Below are 13,934 nucleotides of genomic sequence, written 5' to 3' on the forward strand. Positions count from 1 at the left end.
TTAGCAAAGCTTGTATTCACACTCGGGCAGCTGGGTGCCAGAGAACATGCTCTTAATGACACCAGGGCCCCCCTCATACCAGCACCACACACATTTCTAGTGTAAAAGAACCCCATGGAGAGTGCAAGGGGCAGGGCGAGGAGGAAAGGAGAGAGGGCAGGACAGAGACAGTGGAGTGGCATCACTTCCACATGCACTTTGTGCGACATCAGCTGTATGTCCACAGGAAAATGAAAGGAAGTGTGGTGTTCATGTCATGTGGTCCTCAAATGCTAGCCAGCTGCCTTGTCTGCACAGCAGGAAACCAGCCGTTTGTGTTAACTCTGGGAGAAACAAGCTGTGGCTGGACTCGCTAGCAGACATCAAACAACATGTAATGAACTTTACGTATGACTTAAAAGATTTTCATGGTATTTTGAGATCATTGGGTTTTCACCTGATTTGAGAACCTAATTCTTTTTTTAAAATTTTTTTATTGGTATCATTTAGAGTTCAGGTGAAAAAGGGAGAAGTTGGTGTCCGAAGTTTTAAGTGGAAGGCTCTCCTCTCTTGCCTTTTCTGGCTTAGAATGGGAATTTAGCACCACTTCATCAAGAATATAGAGGCAACAAATAATTGTTAAACTGATCTAGCATGGGATTGTGGAGCCTTCTTGAAGGCCCGTGTAATAAAGGGACAGGCAAGGGCAGGGAAGGACGTTGAAATTCAGAATAAAGACCAGTGGCCTGTGAGGGGACCGACAGTCACTTGATCCACGGGTGATGAACCAGAGAAGCAAAGGGTCTGAGACATGTGTTTCTTCAAGGTGGAGGGCAGGAGAGTCAACCGACAACTTCACATCTTCTGCCTCAGAAATTTTTCTTTGTATTTCTTCTTTCCATCTGTCTTTTAGATATATGTATTACAGACACATACACAGACACACACACACATTTAAGTAAATCTTCTCTTGGTTCTCTAGGTTTGGTCTTTTCTCTTCCCCTTCAGAAAAGATTCATGAAATAAACATTTCCAGTTTTTGCATTTTTACCACTTACTCTTGTCCTCAAACCACTGGACTCTGGGGAGAACCTAATTCTCGAGTAAGTATCCACCTCACCATTCATACACATCCCCCCACGCAAGCAAGGGCCATGCCTGAGACAGTCATTTTCGTTTTGAAGCACAGACGTGTGGACTCACATTTTAGGTGATGCCCTAAACATGTAATGTTTTTAAGGCTCTCCTGGGTAGCACCCCGATGTGTTGCCATCATACATTAAGCAAAACTGCATCAGCGTGACTGTCTCGTGCCTGACCTCATGAGTATCTGTTGTTGTTGGGTGTCTTGTTTTTAAAGGAAGATGCTGGAGACGTGCGGAGAAGCTGAGAATCAGCTGGCCCTCGAGCTCTCTCAGCATGAGGTCTTCATTGAGAAAGAGATCGTGGACCCTCTCTATGGCGTAGCAGAGGTGGGTGCTTGCACTGATCAGTGTAGAATAGCTGAGAGTGGTGGGGGTGGGTGGTGCACCTGCGTCTAAAATGTCACCAGTAGTAAGTGGCTTTAACATAAATTGAGGGTACAAAATCCTTTGCCCTAAAGAAAAACATTTGTAAATAATTATTGCACCTTAAAATGCTAAGCTAAAACTCCAAAGCACATCCCAGTTGGTATGTTCTTTCTTCTAGGTGGAGATTCCCAACATCCAGAAACAGAGGAAACAGCTCGCTAAGTTGGTGTTAGACTGGGATTCAGTCAGAGCTAGGTAAGGTCAAGCTGTGAAAATAACCAGTAATGTAATATCATGTCACATCCCCAGTAACCATCAACATCCCACCAAGGACAAGAGAAAGACCACTGAGTGGACAAAATGGAAGTTGTCACAAATTCACGTACTTGACCCACAGAGCAGGTCACAGCCTGCCTATCCCTCCTTTAGGCCTCTTTCTCCCAAATGTGGCAGAGGGGATGTTGTTGGAACATCCTGTTCCTAGTGAGCCAGCAGTGAAAGGAAACAGAAAAAAAAACAAGAAAAACGAGTTAGTGTATTTAATGGGAGAGGAGATGGTGGTGGACAGTTCTCAGAGTTCAGCTCCTGGGACAGGAGTGTAGGAATAAACAGATCTATGACCCTAACAGCTCCTGAGAGTCCCCCCGTGTCACAAACCCTGTGTGCTTGTAATTCCCCTTCACAGGCAAGAGATGCCGCGCTCACAGAGGAGCTCATATAAACCTGAGTAACCAAAGCTGGGGGCTGCTGACTGTGGACTGATGTCCGCAGTGGAGTCTGCAGACATTCTTGACAGGACTACCACCTGAGCTCTGTCCTGATGGAGTGTTTATCAGTGACTTCCCTGGCTGCCTTCTCAGGCGTGTGACAATTGCAAATAGGGAAGCAGCCACCACTGGCCCTGTCCTTTCTCATACTTTATCACAAGCGTTGGCAAACTTCTGTAAAGGGCCAGATAGTAGACATTTTCAGCTTTGTGACCCAGATGGCCCCTGTTGTAACTACTTAGCTCTGCTGTTTTAACATAAAAGCAGCCATGGACAATGTGTGAAGGGGTGAGAGAAGCTGTGCTCCTGTAAAACTTTACTTACAAAACAGGTGACTTTGCAGATCCTTGCTCTGTCAGATCTTTTCATCTTTATTACAGTTCTGTGAAGAAGATACGATTATTTGTTTGACCAATATATGGCGATACGCTATCATTTATTGAGTTCTTCTATGTCAGATGCTTTCATCACAGATTTAGAAAATGGCTGGAGAAATACCACGTTTTCTTGTTTCTAAGACGCCGTTGAGTATTAGCTGCATCACTGATTGAATATCAGCTTACTTGGGAGAAAGAAAGAAACACCAGTCCGTTAAATGTACAAATCAGTCATTAAGATGTGTCCTGATTTAAGAAGTGTGGAGGCGATGAAGGGTACATCTAGGAATTCACACATGGTAAAAAATGATAATAGCGCAATTATCTAGTAACAGGAAGTGTCACTTACTGGGCACTTGCCATATGGCAGGTATTGAGGCACGCACAGTCCATGTCACATCACTGGATTCTTCCCCTAGTCCCTGTTCATCTGCTTATCTGTGTTTTCATCAGTTGGGTGCCTAATGTGTGTCTGACTCTGTGCTGGACACTGAATGCAGAGGCCCCTCGACACAAGTCGGAGAGGGAACGGGGTAGGGTGGATGTAACGTCCCGTACTTTTTAGAGGAGACGTGTACAGAGAAGGGAGTTACCCGATATATTATCTGTACAACTTGCCCTAGAGATAATAAATGGCAGAGTTGGGATTCTGGCAGCAAAATCCACTGTCTCCTTGTCACGTGTACTTGTGTGATTAGAATCTTGTGTGACAGAGCCAGGGAGTGCAGGCCACCTTGAGGCACATTTTTGCTCAAGAGAAGGAAGAATGTTCTAATGGCTAATTAAACAAGGCCGTGAATGCTCCCTTACTGGAGTTGGTTAAGCAATGTTACAGATGTTTGTCTGCCAGGAATTTTGCATCTTGAGTACCTGTATCTCATGGAAAAGTTCCACACTGATTCTTGATCTTGTATTCGTGGTCTTGTTCACTTAATCAAAGCATGTATTGGAGAAACTGAAGCAGTTGAATATTTCTTTATTTTTGCTTATTTCTATGGCTTTTCCCTTGAGGAAAATGATAGCATCATTAAATAAGAATGCATTGTATGCCAGACACATGCACACGTGTGTTCTCTCCTTTACTCCTTATGACGGTCTCTAAGGCAGACTGTGTTTGTCATCTTAATGTTACAGAGGAGACAACTGAGAAGCAGAGTCATAAGTAGGTCAGAGCTGAGCTTCAAATTTATGCATGTCAGACTCCAGAGTCCATGTTCTTTCCACAGCACGGTATCGCCAGTGTGATCAGCATCCTTGCTGTGGAGGAGCGTGTCACATTAGGAACACGAGGAGGTAGAACTAGTGTTTGGGGGCAGTGGAAGAGTCTGGGAAGTTTGATAAGTTGCTAACATGGGTTTTCATGCTGCACCTATATAATACCTACATTTAAATTTGAAGTGTTAGAACTTTCCACAATGCTAGATATATCCATATTCAAACAGAAGGTTTGAAATACAAAAAAAATTGTTTTAGATTATTATTCTTCACCTGTCTCCCTACTATTGCTATAGTTTAATCCTTTTTTTTTTTTTTTTAAGTGTTTCCATAGCTATTGATTGATAGCTACATTATTGAGGTTCTGGCTTTTACTTGCCGAAAGTAATCACAGGTCACAGATGGTAGTAGGAAGAATCATAAGGAGTCCTCAGGAGCAGGAGTTGATTCCCAGGGCCACAGGAAATATTCCAGATCAAAGACAGAAAGCAAAGAGAGGTTTCATGTCCAGTATTCCATAACTGGATACTACAGGATTCCATGGATTACTTCCCAGCAGTTGTCTGACACAAGATGTGGTGGGTCATGCTTAGGGAAGACTGCCACTCCCAGCACTGCATGGGTCCTGTCATGGTGGGAAGCTAATCTTGCTTTTGCCTGCTTCTGTTCTTAGAGGATAGCCTCAAGAGCAACTAGCCTCCTAGGTACTGATACTCATCCCAGGTAGAATCAGTTTTGGGGAAGGATCCATTTCCGTTAAGTCCTTGACTCCATGAGGTTGAGTATATATAGCAAGTTCTCAGATTCTGGCTACCCCTTTGTTTTGCAGATGGAACCAAGCCCACAAATCTTCAGGAACCAACTTTCAGGGGCCTCCATCAAAAATAGATACCCTAAAGGAAGAAATGGATGAAGCTGGAAATAAAGTAGAACAGTGCAAGGTGTGAGAATTTTCAAATAAATATATGCTTGCATCAATCTTTTGGTTTTTACAAATGATGCATGAAAAGTCAAATATTGTAAATTATTTAAAGTTTTACCTAATCTCTATCTGAATACTCAGAATGATATTAAAAGTGGTTTTTATTTTCTTCTTTTTTCTTTATTTTCCAAGATTACATTATTTTATAATCAGAATAAAACATTATTTTTAAAAAATTCAAGTAAGATATTTTTAAAACCTGACAAAAATGCCTAAGCTTATTTAAAATAAAGAATAGGTGAAAAAGAGAAAAAATCATAGGAAAACATATCTCAGAGTTACAGCAATTAAAACAATGCACAGTAGACAAAAAAATAGATCAATAGAATGTACAGGTTTTCTAGAGTGAATGTTATTATATTTTAAGATTCAATATATAGTAAACTGGTCATATATCCATTGGGAAGGGAAGGATTGTTTTTAAAATGTGGCTAGCCCAATTGGTTTGTAATTTGGGAGAAATAGAACTTACTTTTTATCTAATAAATTAAATTCTAGATTAATTATATGGTTGAGTAATTTTATTCTCTGTGCCTCTATTAATTGAGATAGATGTTTATTCTAAATGTTATTTGAGGTGTTAAAGAAACAGGTCTTTGGTGAGTCTTAGGGTCACCAACTTAGACTTTTCCTGCTCTTATTATTCATCATTTTCTAAAAATCATTTCTTAGTTCTACTAGATAGTGTTAGGACTGTTGTTATATTTTAGTTTATTCAGTTCACGCTATAATTCACTTTTCAAGATCGCAAAACTTGATCAGTTAACTGTGGTAAACTGTTTAAAATAATGTAGAGGGTAGAACTCACAAAGTCATGCCATGGCATTTGTGTTTAAAAAGATCATATTCAGGGCCGAGCCCGTGGCGCACTCGGGAGAGTGCGGCGCTGGGAGCGCAACGATGCTCCCACCGCAGGTTCGGATCCTATATAGGAATGGCCAGTGCACTCACTGGCTGAGTGCCAGTCACGAAAAAAAAAAAAAAAAAAAGATCATATTCGTATAAATGCTTCTAATAAAATAGTGTCACACTGGCTTGTATTCAGAAGAGTTGTAGCTGTGCCAGTGTCATTTAGCCAGCAGTCTTTATATCTGGTCTAACCTATATCCCGCCATTGAATACTTATTGCGCATAAGTTTGACTGGAGATGTGAGGAGTCTAACAGGTGCCTCGTGGACTGATGTCTCTTCTCTCAACTTCCACACTATGGCTTGTCAGTATTTCAGATGGCAAAAACTCATGAAAATATTTAATGTTTTCTTCTCTATGCTACTTTCTGGGTGATTTTCTCAAATATAAGTTCTGTTTTACTGATTCTCTCTTTAGCTGTATCTTATGATATTTAACTAATTACTATTAAGTTTTGCAATTCATTGACTATATTTTTCATTTCTAAAGTTCTACTTCTTTAAATCTGCCTTTTTTGATAGTGCATTATTCTGTTCTAGCTTCTTATTTAATTTAATTATTTTAAATATACTGATTTTAACAGTCTCTGCTAATTCTATTTTCTGAGGTTCTCTGTGAGAGTGGTGGAGTTGGCTTATTGTGGATTGTTTCTTTATGTGTTTTGTAATTTTGTACTGTGAGCTCATTTTAAGAGGGGCTTTATCTGTGTGGCTCCTGGGGATTGGGAGAGAGTCTCCCCAGAGAGTAGTGCCAGTTAAGGTCCATTTTTAATTAAACTTTCTCAGTGTGGGGTTTCCTGGACCACAGGTATAAAAAAGTGAAACCTCAAGTCCTCATGGAAGCAGGTCTGTATTTGTGAAATCTCATGGGCATGGTTTTTCTCCCCCAGACTCAGAGCTCAATCCAAAACACATAGACTTCCCTCTTATTTCCATATGCTGTTGAGTGAATTAGTTCTACTCTACCTCTTCATCAAGGGTATAGCTCTTCAGGAATTTTATCTTTATGCGTGATGTGTGTGTACTTGTTCCTCATGTCACCAGGCCCAAGGCTTCATTTTCTGTCCACATGACTCAAACACCTAGGCTACCAAATTGTCAGGAAAACCCCAGGCCATCTCCAGCTTCCATTTATGCTTAGCATTCTGGCTTTTTGATTGTTTCTTTTTCTTTTTCTCTTTTTTTTAATGTTTGGTGGGAGGAGCTCAGAGAATATACTTTATTGCTTTCCCAGTTATTCTAAAAAACGTTTGTTACTCCTAACTGGTATTTCCAGGTTTATCATAAATGGGAGGGCCTTCACATTAATCTGTGTACCTTGATGCCAGAAATAGAAGGCATTATTTAAAAAAACCAACCATACGTACATATTTCCAATATATATACATTTTTCAATATATATTAAAAAATTCCAATATGTACATTGGAAAATTGGAACTATATATACACACACACATATATCCAATTTCCTAATTGGTCAGTTTTTAAAAAAATTATTTAATGTGTATAAGTAATTCATTTACATTAGCTCAAATACGAAAAAATATTAAAAAGTATAAGTGAAGCCTTTCTTCCACCCTTTTCCTCCTTCGGCCTAATTTCCACTGCTCCCAACAGGTGGCAAATGTTATCTAATTTCTTATTTTTTCTTCCATATATACATATATAAATTAAAATACAGCAATAAAAATAAAACGTTTTTCCTGTATTTTTTTAATCCAGATGATAACATACCAAAATAATGGTCTATATGTCATTTCATAACAAGGTGTAGTAATGATATAACTTGGAAATCTTTCTATGTGAACCCATGTAATAAGTTTCCTGATTCCTTTTGTTGTTCCAGTGTATGATTGTGCAGTCAGCTGATGGACATTTCATCTTGGCTGTTTCTATCACTTTTGATCTAAGAGATTATGGAGAATATTCTCAGATGCCGTTTTTCTTTCACCTCTTTCCTCTTCAGTGACATATGTTCTCTTCCACTTACCCAGGATCAACTCGCAGCAGACATGTACAACTTCATGGCCAGAGAAGGGGAGTACGGCAAATTCTTTGTTACGGTACGCACCTTCTCTTTACAGAATGTTAAATCATTATAAAAATTGAGTCATTTTAGCTTTTTTGCAAAAGATGTCATTTTTAGTTTTGCTCAGCTGTTCTGTGTGTGTCCATCTGATGCTAACGTGACTTTTATTTTTGAATGTGGGTTTGTTCTCAGTTATTAGAAGCCCAAGCAGATTACCATAGAAAAGCGTTAGCAGTCTTAGAAAAGGCCCTTCCCGAAATGCGAGTCCATCAAGGTAACGTAATCTGCGTGCGGCCGATGGCTCTTTCCTGCCTCTGCCTCTCCTGCCTCTGATCTTCTTCCTCCTGACTCCTGTGCATGCAATTCCTTTGGACAGAGCCTCTCTACCTAGGAGGGTCCTATTTCCCAGCATAATTTCATCTTTCTTGCTGCATTCTCTAATTTCTTCCAAACCCAAATTAACATACTAATAGAACATTTTCAGTTCTTCTGAAGCCTTCAGTTGAAGAGAAAGCTGGTCCCTCTGGGGACTACCTGTATGTTTTTTGTCTTTCATTAGCTTGAAAAATTGTAGCATCTAGTTATCCTTGTCCAAATCAGTTATTTTTTCCATAGGGCTTAATTTTGGCCCTGTGACTCCAAGAGCATCTGTTCTAGGGAATGTATTTTGGACTTGCCAAAAGAGAATTTTACAAGCCAGTACTGGTGCCACATCATCATTCACGCAATAAGTGAGATTGAATCATAAGTCCATGGCCACTTCTTCCAGGCCCTTTTCTGTCTTTACACAGGCTCTTGTTCTTATCAGCACTACCAGTTTGCCCACCACATTTAAGCATGTTGCAGATGTCACCCACAAGTTATGAGTGGACTGAGCTTTCCCTTCATGTTTAGTGTTAAGTTGGACATCTAAAGCTTTTTATTTTTCTCCCTGAGCTTTTGATTATACTTCTCTCTGATTTACCATCAGAGCATTTCTGGGCAGAGAGTTGCAAAAGCTGTTGAGGCAAAAACTGTTCTGTTGTCTTTGAATCTGTCACACTATTTTGCTTGTGGTAGAGACCTGACATCTGGAACTAAAGTTCTCCCTGTAGAACCATTGCTCTTGAACTGAAAGGGACAAGGCCAGGCGCTGAGTGTGATGACTGGGTGACTGTCAAGGAGAACAGGCAAGTGTGTGTGTGGGTGTGTGTTGTGGGCATGCACACATGCTGGCACCTTCCAGAATGCCACTTCTTCACCCCTAGATGTCAGGAGGTCCTAGTGGGTTCTGGCTTTGTGCCTGAATGCTTTCGAATTATGGAATTAGAAAATTCCCTGTCTTGACTGACTGCATAGGCAGGTCTTCAGCAATCTCACCTAGTTTGAATGATTTACTTGGGCCATTCTTCATAGGATGAGCTGCCCTTTCCTTTCTTCAATGATCTAAATTCCTAGTTCTCAGATGATCGTGCTGAGTCACGGTGCAAAGGAATGAAGCTGCTGGTGAAAGTTCAGCCTTCCCAGGGACAGACTCTCGCTGGGCAGGCTCAGAGCTCCCAGCATATGTATTTATGAGATCCCTACTGGGGGCTGAGCCCTGCGTGAGACAGAATAGTACACATTATCGTTGGAGTGTCTTAAAGTCTGATTTGGAAGAGTTGACTAACAAGCACTAAAAAGAGAAGATTAGATTTTTTTAGGAGTCCTTTTTTTTAAAACTCCCATTCTATTTTTTTCCCATGGCTGTTTTCCCTGGGGGAATATGTCAGAAAGTCATAGGGAGTAGGGAGGGGGCAGGGAAGAGTTTAGGATGGAACAAGGAAAGCTGGGGGTGGGGGGGAACAGCCAGTGAAGGAGTGTGACCTGTTTTTCTTTCTAAGGTCCCCCCTCCACTGAGCCGGAGCCCCACCCTCGCCCTCTGCCTATCCTCGTAGCTCCCTCTCATCTTAGCCCTGTCTCCTCTTCCTTTGTCTTCATCTCTGTTTTCAGAAAGACTCAGTGTGTCCTTACTATAGGAAAAGTGTGTGACTTGACCCCGCTGCCCCCATACCCCTGGGGACACTGGTCTCACATGTGTCAGCTCACGGTTACTTGGGACCTGTCCTAAACATAGAGCTGCATTTCATCTCCTTCTCCTTAGTTTTCTGGTCAGCTCTTTGAAATCCACCTGCCACCTCCACTTCCTTCCCACCTTCCCACCACCCCCCCCCCAGCCCTCTGCAGCCTGTTTCTACGCCTGATCACTCTGCTATTTAAAAACAAAATTAAACATTGCAGTTTCCAAAGGACCAGCAACCTCTTGTCAGATCCTGGCATTTGATTGGCTTGGGCCATCTCTTCCTTGTTAAAATGTTTTCTGTCATTTCACATGATTGTCTTCTTTCACTGTTCGGACTCTGCAGTTTTTCCATTCCTGTCTTCACCCCAGACATCAGTTTTTTGTGAGGTCCAGGCCTTGCTCCTGCGTTCTCTCTCTTCCTCTCTCTCTCGCCCCCTTTCCCTAGGAGTCCCCTCATTCTGACAGCTTCTCCTCTCACCTGCATCTTAACTCTCTCAGCCTCCTCCTCAGTGGCAGTCTCCTTTGATGCCTGGGTCTCACCTGAAACTTGACTTATCTCAAAAAGCAAACCATTTTTCCCTCCACACCAGCTGCTCTTTCTCACTCCTTTTCTCCTTGATATACCCCCTTTCTCTGAATGCTGCAGTTTGAAACCCTGGAGCTGTCTTCTCTTTCCTCTCATGTACCCGTTGCTGGGTCCTGTCCATCTTGCCCTGTGCCCAACTTCCTCTCTGTTCCGGCTGGCCACTCTTCCCTGCGTTCTTAGCGCCCTGTGTATGAGCTGTGAGATAAAATATGATTCCAGACTCGTGATCCCTGGTCTTTTCTAGGCTTATAACCCTCCACAAGATGTGTTTTCCTATTTCTTGGCCTATTTGATTCCTGTCCGTCTTATGAGACCCCCTCCAAGCTCACTTCCTTTGAGGAGTCTTCTCTGACACTACAGGCAACAGTGAACACTCTGTCTCCTGAACTGCTCTAGCATTTATAGTCTACACTAGAAGTTACAAACAGCCCTATCTCATTGAAAACTATCTTTTTAAATTAGTTGCCATCATTTAAAAACTAGATGCTTTCATGTCACCATCCTGAATTCTGGATTCTCTTGATAGTTCAGGAGATCTGGTGACACTGGGCCTGCTTGCCTATGTGGCAACTCTGGTCTGGCCCCAGATGCTCCCAGCATGATTCGTGCACCCATGATGCCTTGTGGACGACTGCATTTGTGACTCTTGTCTGTACCACTGATCTGCCAGTACTTAGCAAACATGTCTTGTTAATGACTATTGTGCGTTCACATGTGTCTTGTATTTTCTTCACCATGAGGTTGCTCTCATCCCGAGGGTGGGAGTCTCTATGAACTTTGTGAATCTGCTGCAGTGCTGGGCACACAGTAGGTCTGTTGTTGGAGAGGCCATAGCCCGAGGGTGGGTTTGCCTTAGGACTTGTCTCTGGGTCAGTGGGTCTCACTTGCACCCTCTGCCAACATTACACCAAGGTGCACAGTGGGACATGTTCTGTTCAGCATGCACAAGAAAGCTCTAGCAGAGATTTGGAGTATGCTCATTTCTCAGCATGGCAGGGTTAGGCATGTGGTGGGCTATGACAGGTGTTGTGTGTCATTCCCCTGGGCGATTTCAAAGGATCCTCTAGGGGAAGGTTCATGGGTCCATTTTTAGCCTGTGTTGAGACTTGTTGCTTTAGGCAAAAGGGACAGAGTACTCAAGGTAAGATCTGACCTCTGAGATGATGGTCAGGAAGCTCTGTCTTCTGGGAAGGGCCAGGCCTCTGGATGCTGTTTCTATTAGAAATTCCACTGGGTGGGGCCAGGCCAGAATTTTGCGAGTGATGAGCCACCTGCTCTTGGCTTTTGTCTACTGCCTCTCTTTCTCTCCTCCTTTCTTCAGCCTTTACCCACTCGCTCTTTCCATCAGTTCTTAACTTTTTACAAGCTCTCAGGTCTGTGGATTTTGTGGGATTTTATTTTTCTTCTTTCCTCTATGTGCCTATTGTGTGATGGGCCCTGTACACCTGCTGTGATGTAGGGAGAGAATAAGAGGGCGCACGAGAGTATATGTTGCCTTCTTCAAACCCAGCTTTCTGACAGTAAAGTGGCTCAGGGATGAGTGTCCATCAAAGGTGCTGAGAAGGACTCAAGCCCTTCCTCTTGCTGGGAAGAGTTAAGAGTTTCTCCCTGGATTGTTTCTCACCTGCTGGCCTTGCTTCTGGGTGCTGCTCAGATAGTTCTGGATCTCTGCAGCTCCCACAGGCAGCCAGACCCAACCGAATGCTCCTTACTCTAATAGATCCCTTTTCTTCTTTCTCTTTTACTGCTTTACTGTGTGTACTTCTGCTAAGCCGCCTCAAATCCTCTGTGGGCGGAAGCGGGGCATATGATCTGAAAGTAATAGAAAATATTGCTTCACTGCTGTCAGCGTGGCCTTCAGCCTAAGCTGCTTTGGGGCTGCAGATACTGCATTTTTTTCTTCTCAGAAGCTTTTGGGACCTGTTTGGGGATGTGGCATTCTGACCCACTGCATGTCCTGGAGATGTTGAACCTGACATAAATTCACGTTGATCGTCTCCAGTCTTGTATGACAAGTTCTTGACTCATGTTTACAATTTTAAGAGATTATTTCCATTTCCACATGGAAGGAGTCTGTTTCTTGTCCTCTAGCTAGAAGGCCAGTGCTGCTTTGCATGGCTAGAATAAATTTCTTTTCTCTGGAAACAGCACGCGCAGATGAAACCTGTTTTAGGGCAAGTCAGCCCTCCTCGCGCAGGTGCAGGAGCCCCATTGCAGCTTCTGCTGCTCAGCTCACGCTAGGTGCTATGTGGGTGTGCTCAGGGTTTCTGTTTCACACATAAACGCCCCAGCCGGGCACATAGTTTGTGCTCCAGTAAATGGTAAATAATGGAAGTGAACAGAACAGATGTTTCCCCTTTTCCCAAATCCTCAGCTACCTGTCTGCTAGAAAATCCCCTTTGATGGTTTGGGGAGAAAACTACTTGGTGATGTGCGAGGTTGTCAGGTATCTCACTGCATGGTTTGCTGCTCTAGATAAGTGGGCAGAAAAGCCAGCCTTCGGGACTCCTTTGGAAGAACACCTGAAGCGCAGCGGGCGCGAGATTGCGCTGCCCATCGAAGCCTGTGTCATGATGCTCCTGGAGACGGGCATGAAGGAGGAGGTGAGGCCACTTCAGGATCCTGTGTACTACTACATCTCCGTGCCCTTTCCCCTGCCCAGAGCAGAATGCCCCCTGCCCCACCTTTATCACACAACCACTGTCGGTTTGGTGGCTTTCAAACTTTTGTTTGTTGCATTTTAAACTCTGGTTGTGACTTGCGACAATAGATTCCATGAGCAGACCAGAGCTTCCATGAGCCGTAGTTTTTAATAGCAAGCATCTATAGAAAGAATCTTACATTTGTGTAGTATTGTGAAATGGGGGGAGGGGGAGCATTTACATACTTTATTTTTTGGTATACTTTACCCAAAAAATACCCATGAACCAGGCAGGGCAGTTCTCATTATTCTTCTTGTATACAAAAGGAAGTCAGCACACAGGGAGTTCATGCTGGGGCAGAGCCAGAATCAAAATGAAAATCTTTTCTTTGGGGCTGACCCCGTGGCTCACTCGGGAGAGTGCGGCGCTGGGAGTGCAGCGGTGCTGGGAGTGCAGCGGTGCTGGGAGTGCAGCGGCGCTCCCGCCGCGGGTTCAGATCCTATGTAGGGATGGTCGGTGCGGTGTGGGCGACACCAAGCCAAGGGTTGTGATCCCCTTACCAGTCACAAAAAAGACAAAAAAAAGAAAAAGAAAATCTTTTTTTTTCCTTTTTAAAACTTTTTGTTGAAGCATAACACACATATAGAAAAGTGTACATATCATAGTTGAACGGCTGGATGAATTTCTGCAGCCTAAACCCACCCATATAATCAGCACCCACATTAAGGCACACACTAGAAGCCTTCTGAGGGTTTGCTTCCAGTCACCGCCCCCCGTCCCCAACAATGTGGCCTCAACTTCTAAGAGCCTGGGTCAGTGCTCATCTGGGGCCAGTTCTGCTCCCAAGAGAAGTCTGGAGACGTTTTCAATTGTCAAAACTGAAGAGGGCAGAGTTGC

General features: G+C 43.0%; 1 protein-coding gene across 10 annotated transcripts in view; it reads left to right on the forward strand.

Annotated features, from left to right (window-relative positions):
- Window positions 1–13,934, forward strand: part of ARHGAP17 (Rho GTPase activating protein 17) — a 79,779-nt gene that overhangs the window by 36,942 nt on the left and 28,903 nt on the right. For all 10 annotated transcript variants that reach the window (XR_010023844.1, XR_010023845.1, XM_063099207.1 and 7 more), the window contains 6 exons: window positions 1,340–1,451; window positions 1,669–1,745; window positions 4,679–4,790; window positions 7,734–7,802; window positions 7,961–8,042; window positions 12,871–12,998. Coding sequence is in view for 8 of the 10 variants with exons in the window: in XM_063099207.1 (XP_062955277.1) it covers window positions 1,340–1,451; window positions 1,669–1,745; window positions 4,679–4,790; window positions 7,734–7,802; window positions 7,961–8,042; window positions 12,871–12,998 (580 nt within the window). In the remaining 2 variants the exon portion in view is untranslated. The remainder of the gene's footprint in view (window positions 1–1,339; window positions 1,452–1,668; window positions 1,746–4,678; window positions 4,791–7,733; window positions 7,803–7,960; window positions 8,043–12,870; window positions 12,999–13,934) is intronic.

This window comes from Cynocephalus volans, chromosome 6 (genome assembly GCF_027409185.1).
Source record: "Cynocephalus volans isolate mCynVol1 chromosome 6, mCynVol1.pri, whole genome shotgun sequence".
NCBI classification, from domain to species: Eukaryota; Metazoa; Chordata; class Mammalia; order Dermoptera; family Cynocephalidae; genus Cynocephalus; species Cynocephalus volans.